This window comes from Aplysia californica, unplaced genomic scaffold (assembly GCF_000002075.1).
Source record: "Aplysia californica isolate F4 #8 unplaced genomic scaffold, AplCal3.0 scaffold00380, whole genome shotgun sequence".
Lineage (NCBI taxonomy): Eukaryota > Metazoa > Mollusca > Gastropoda > Aplysiida > Aplysiidae > Aplysia > Aplysia californica.
In genome coordinates, this window is record NW_004797650.1 from 506687 (window position 1) to 513566 (window position 6880).

The 6880-nt window shown below is 40.9% G+C and overlaps 1 protein-coding gene across 1 annotated transcript; it reads right to left on the reverse strand.

Moving 5' to 3' along the window:
- Positions 1–5119: 5119 nt before the first annotated feature.
- On the reverse strand, positions 5120–6235 carry LOC118478149 (lectin-like). The gene has a single exon (XM_035971120.1). It carries the CDS (start codon positions 5970–5972, stop codon positions 5226–5228), a length of 747 nt encoding a protein of 248 aa, XP_035827013.1. The 5' UTR covers positions 5973–6235; the 3' UTR covers positions 5120–5225.
- Positions 6236–6880: the final 645 nt, after the last annotated feature.

The following is a 6880-nucleotide window of genomic DNA, read 5'->3' on the forward strand; positions in this document are numbered from 1 at the left end:
TCCCTTCCTAATTTTGAAACATTGTCGCAGTCAAATTCACCCATAGACATAAACCTCATAAATTAAATGTAAAAAGACGTTCATTATCACCAATGAACAATAGACTCTGCCTAACCTTCAAAACCGTTTGATTGCCACAGAAATAGCCTGTTCGCCCCTATAGGGCCACCCCATAAGCAGTCACAAGCTTTGATTAAGTAAGCTTAAAGTGAGGCTGGAAGAGTCTACCAATAGAGTTGAAGGGAACATGTGCATAGCAGTCAAAACTGTTTCATTGCCACATATACCCTGTTCACCCCTTTCGAGCCACAGTTATAAGCATCCTCACACGCTGATTATGTAAGCTAACTATTACACCGGTCGAGTCTACCTCACTGATGTGAGGGGAACTAATTCCTTATAATATCTTGACTGTTGCGAGTGCTTGTTTTTTTTCCTCGACTTTTTAACGTCCTATAATCAGATCGTAACCTCGATTATGACACCGGCTCCTGGCCGCGAAAAGATAGACAAAAACAACCAAATGTGAAATAAAAAATTAATAATTGGCATGCTCTACCAAAGTGTTTCGGCTGTCTGGTATAACATGCCATTGTAGGCCTAGTACTGACATCTCTGCTTCTTTCCTTGGTGTTCGTGTATTCAAATCTAAAGTTAAATTCAAGGCTAGTTAGAATAAATATTTAATGAAATACTTTCCCGATTATCTTAGCGGTTGAATATGCACACAACAAGAATTCAGGATTTGTTTTCATTCACAATTCAGAGTTGCCGCCTCCAGTAAGATTCTTGTGACTTGTGTGAGTGTGATATCTCCAGACCCTATCTGGTCCCATCTCACTTTGATTACCCTGTCAAACAAGCCAGCTTCGCCCCTGATCATCTGATCTGCACCGGTCCCAGACTTTTGAGAATCATCCATTTTTTAAAACTCCCTTCAAAAACTCGTCCGCATTGAGTTAATTTTCTTTTTCATTTCTTCTTTTGTGGCATCTGCATACAGTTCCCCGTATTTCAGCAGCAGAGCGTCATAGGCAGCTTTTTGTCTTAAAAAAAAAAATCTCGGTCACTATATTCTTTACTTTTAACTTTCCATAGCTCAGGCAAACTCTGGTACACTTCAATCAGTGTCAGCTCCAGAATATTTTTTTTTACCCTTTGATGGCGCCATGACGATGTAAAAAGCAGATTTCTATCCGGGAGCAACTGAAAAAAATAATGTTTGCACAAATAAATTTGAGATGAAGACCACACACGATCAAATAGTTTGACGGTTTGACAAAAAAATATCAACTGAAAACAGATCCGTCAAATATTTGACATCAAATTCTTTTGACCATCAAATACGCCCAAAACACTATCAAAAGCCCCATCAAAACCTTGTGTCAAACATAACTGATCAAACCATCAAAAAAAATTGAGCGTGTAAGGGGCACTTTAATCTGACATTTGAATAAATGAAATGATTTGACCTCTCTTAAACTACTTTGCAAAGCATTCCAGATCTTGGGGCCTTGATATTCAAATGTCCTTTCACCCATTGTTTTAAATTTCGTAGATGGTAAAAGAGATTTCTTTTTGTCTGCTGATAACCTTAAACTGCGAGATGAAATATTCAGTTTTAACAGATTTGATAAATATGATGGTGCATTATTATTCAAGCATTTGTATGCGACATAGAGAGGCCAGCTTGTACACATATTTTTTTTCTCAACGGGAAGCCAGCGCAGTGTCGGCAAAAGAGGTGTGACAGAGTCTCGCTTTCATTTCTGTAAAACTAAACGTTCATCATTGTTTTGGACAGTTAACATTTTTTTTCACTTTCTTCAGCGATATTCCTGATAACTAGGAGTTACATTAGTTACACAGGTCTTGATAAAACTATGCTAGATCTCTATATAGGCCTATTAATAAAGCAGAATACTTTATATTGATACGTTGACTGTTTTGTTAATTTTGCTCTTATTTCAAAATACTTAAAGGTGCCGACATTGACAAACTGGAATCAAATAGATGCCAAGATTCTTAACTTTTCTTGAAAATGCAATTTCCGCATTACTATTTTTTAATGTGTTCGTGGTTAGCCTCATTCAGAGCTTGCATAGCCTGCCAGAATGACTTCTCTTAATATCATTATTCCTCCACTTTTTCACTGAGGCAACACAATTTTCAGCACGATGGGCATGTTCATTCAAGTTCGTTAAGATTGTTGAACCAAAAATTTGGGTATAACCAGAAAAAAATACTTAAAGTCATATCTAGCTATTTTAATTGACAAGTGGTTCAGTAAATGGTGAACAAAAGACTTGAGTCCCGGAGGACCCCATACATAAAAGCATAATCTGATTATGTAAGTCCTTTAATAACAAAATATTGGTGTCGGCTTGACAGGTGAGAACATAACCAGCTACGGCAGTCCCAGGTATTCCAATCACTTCAATAAAATGTGATGGTCAATTGTATCACAAGCTGCTGATAGATCTAAAAGGCTCAGCAAAACAATTTTTCTGGAACCAGCCAGCAGCTATGTCATTCATGACTAAGAAATACTGTTTCTGTGCTGTGGTCAGCTTGATAGGCAGACTGGAATGGCGCTAACAGATTGTTCTCATATAAGTGACGACGAAGCTGCTCGAGGACAACCTTTTCGAGGATTTCACACAGAAAGGGTAGATGTGAAATATGTATAGACCTATAGTTCTTTAAGACATTCTGTTCTAGGTTCTGTTTCTTTTGTAAAGAAATACATACACATTATATATTGGAATCTCTAAAAGCTTTCCAAACTTCTGTACGGTCATTGATATAATAATGTAGTATATATTCTTGGTTTACCATGTGATGTGAGTGGCCAGATGCAAGAAAACCCCTTACGGAAATTATTTTACTGATTATTCTAATTCTTGTTTGTTTGTTTGAGTAACACAATAACGACCATTTCGTGAGTGGAAAAAGTAAGAAAGACAGACAGAAACCACAGCGGAGAAGAGAAGAAGAAGAACCTACCAGTGGAGCCCTCCAAACGTCCGCTTTCTGCTGGTAATATCAACTAGGTTGTTTCCTTGAAGCCAAGTCGCATACCAATTGTACTCGTGGCATGTTGTCCTGAAAGTGCTACAAAAGGACTAGACCAGATCGTAAACAAAAAAAAAGAAAAAAAAAAAAGAAAAAAGGCTAAGAACAAAATACATGTTTGTATTGATACATAATTTTATCGACAAGTTGAAACCCCTAAACAACGTACAAAGACGGTTCTTGTTTGCTTACGCGGCCTTCGGCCTGCAGTAAAACATGTCCATGTTATTACATTCACATCATGATGGGGGCGTACTGACAGGTCCACCAACACTGACTGTGTGGGATACATTCCATATACACGTGGGAAGGCAAAGTTAGAGACGAGGGCTCCCGTGGTCTTGAGGTCAAGGTGTTCGCCTCTCATTCAATAGGTCCCGGGTTCGAATCCGATTAGAGACCTGAAATTTTCTGCTTTAAAACTTTCTCCGTTCACATCCTTTCCTGTTCTTTAACATAACAATGTTCTGACGTTTATTTCCGTCTCTACTTTCTGCGTTAAAGATCTCTTGGTGGTTCAAAATCGACAAGGGTTATAATATACTCCAAACATGGATTTTTGTGATTATTTCGAAAAGCCCTTCATTTAAATCTGTCGGCAAAACGCTAGATTTGCAACCTAGAAGAACGGTAGCATGTCTCCTGGTTTGTAGCTCCAAGTCGGGTTTATTTTGTTTCGACGACTTATAAACTGATGTAATGTACTCTTGACCTTTAATGGGGATACCCGTACTTGGAAAGAAACGAAAAACATGCTCATTCACAAAGACGCAAGCGTGTACTTAGTACTTACACACATATACACATACACACATACATACACACAAACGCGCAAAATCTAGCACTCGCTTCCATACACATGAACCACGCTTTCATAATCATGTCCATACACTCCCAGAAATGCACTCTTTTTCCATTACTTACACTCACATTTCACACAGATATTTACTCACACACGCACACACACACACACACATAATTCACACACACACACACACACACACACACACACACACACACACACACACACACACACACACACATTTATATACACACACATCCTCACATTCCCAGACATGCACGCTCTTTCTCTTACACACCCTCACACACAAATTACACTCACACACATAATTCACACACACACATACACACACAGACACACACACACACACACACACACACACACTCACACACACACACACACACACACACACTCACTCACGTACACATCCACACACTCTCACATACACATTCACACACAATCTTCCTCTCTCTTTTTCACTCTCTCTTTCTCTCTCTGTGTGCATGTGTCTGTCTGTCTATGTGTCTGCCTCTCTCTCTTTCTCTGTCTCTCCCTCTCTCTGTCTCTCTCTTTCTCTCTCTCCCTCTCTCTCTCTCTCTCTCTCTCTCTCTCTCTCTCTCTCTCTCTCTCTCTCTCTCTCTCTCCCTCTCTCTTGTCTTATAGACACAAACACACATACACACATACACAAACGCACTCATACAAATACACTTAAACACTCACATACACACCAACAGATACTTACACTCACACACATCCCACACAACCACAACAAGCTACATGCGGATAACTTGAGAACGACAGATGTACGCCATTTATAGTGACAGCCATCTTGTTTGACGTCATTGAGGGATTCCCACGTTGTTGTCGTCCACGGTGGCAACACGACCGCAAAGCACTATTGCAATACATTTTGTATTTTTAAAGCCTGTAGCCTAAAGTGGCGTGGTAGCTGAGTGGTTAGTGCGCTTGTCTCCAAAGCAGAAAGTCCAGGTTCGAGCCTCGGTTCGGCCACGGAATTTTTTTTCGCCCCCTTCTGCCCACCCACCTGTAATGGGTACCTGACTTCGAGTTGGGGAAGTAAAGGACTAATCTAAAAGTTTAAAATCAAAGTCACAACATCACATGCTTTTTCAGTTATCTTATACATTTTGTTAGAAAAAAAAATACAAAATTAGTCCACCCCCCTTCCCTTACCCCCAACCTCTAATCTTTCCCGTCTCACCAATATGGTTTTTGTTCAACTAATTATTTTATTGCTATTGCTGCAACGCCGTTCTTACCAACATTTCCTAAAACGAGCTTGGCGCTTTTTAATTCTGTCTTCAGTGTACAGCGGATGAAAATTTCAGTAAATTAAGGGAATTTCGCAAATGTATCTCAATCGGTATCCGCACCAGCCGTCGCTATAGGCAACATATTGCGGATAAAAGCAAACACAATCTGCGTTGTTAGCATTATCAGGCTGACCTTCCTTAAATAGCTGTAGTTTCTCTTCCTCCGTGGCTATGTGCCCGTCAGACCACACAAACTCGCCCTCCTTCATTCTATCATCAAGACCTACCCATATACAAGTCGTTGTAACGTTGTGTTTTTCAGCGACTGTCGCCAAAACCTGCTGCTTGTCTGTCGTGTTTCCGATGAAAAGACGCCCATTGGAGAAGAGCGCACATTCAGCTACAGCCTGGACGTATGTCTTTTTGTCAGCACCCATCATCAGACAGACGTTGAGATCGTTGAATCTGAAGACGTCAAAACCCGGGAAGACCTCACACTGACTGCCCAGAGTGTGTCCGTAAAGGAGATCTGAGCTTGGCGGAGGGGGCAGCAAGCGGCTCAATCCAGAGACACACTTGCAAGATCTGGTGGATTTGTTGTAGGTGACGTAAGAGCTCGTGTGACGAGACAGGCACCGGACGCAGCAGGCCGAGACGGAGGGTGCTGTATAGACCCCGGATGAGACGATACCTCCGGAAGGGGAAACAATTCGGTCAAAGTTGCGAGTGCGTGTTGTAGTTCCAGAGACGAGGGACGTGAAGAGGACAGACAGGAATGCGTACGTGACGTAAGCTAAAGAGCGTAAAAATAACGACATTCTCCAAGTAGTTACGACCTCACCACGAAGGCGAAAACTGTGTCTAGGTTATAATGTGGATTACAGTTAGCTTCCAAAAACAGCTTTCTTATCTCAGCAAAGTGTTCTCTTCTTGAAAACAGTGATTAAATTTTAATTTGAAAATGTTAGATTTAACAACACATACAAAGACTGCATGCTCAGGAACAGCCTTGATAATACTGTGCCACAGTTGTGTCCTTTTGTCTCATTTAATAGCAGTTTATTCCTCTGGACCTAGCTGTCTTAGAAGTTGAAACCTGTAGAAAAAATAAAAAGGAATGATACTTTTAATAACAAAGTTATGTCAAAACAGAAAATGGGACACGTTTTGTTCCCCCTGACTCAGGTTCGTTGTGTTCCTGTTCCTCAATACCCATCGTCCGTGGTCTAGCAGTCAAACTGCTGGACTCGCAGTTCAAATCCCGATCGGACACTAATGTTACGTCAGTGATGAAGACACTTCCCATTACATGCACATGTTCTGTTTCCCACTTCACCCTGGGGGGGGGGGGGTGTTACTCGTCGTTTTACGGCCTCTGCAACACAATTAGGTTATATATGTACCACAGATTAGGGATGCTACAAGAGAGTAACAAACACAAAAAGGGAGAAGAGAGATAAGGACGACATATGTTTTGATAGGAAAGAAGAAGCAAACCACACCAGAGCACCCGCCAACCTCCCACCGGGTACTCGTCTAAGACAGCGAAAGGTCTCGTCCATACGTTGGCTTTTAAAAACGCCTGTAAAATGGCACTTTGCAACGAACATTGCAAAGGAAACTGAACATGTTTCTAGTTCTAGTCACCTTCTGCCTGGATAATACATTAGTAAGTTGTAGAGCACAAAGATCTCACTCTAGTGGGGTCATATGACGGGCCTGATTA

Bases quoted from the DNA above. Each gene is read 5' to 3' on its own strand.
- LOC118478149 (XM_035971120.1), bottom strand. From the start codon at position 5,972: ATGTCGTTATTTTTACGCTCTTTAGCTTACGTCACGTACGCATTCCTG.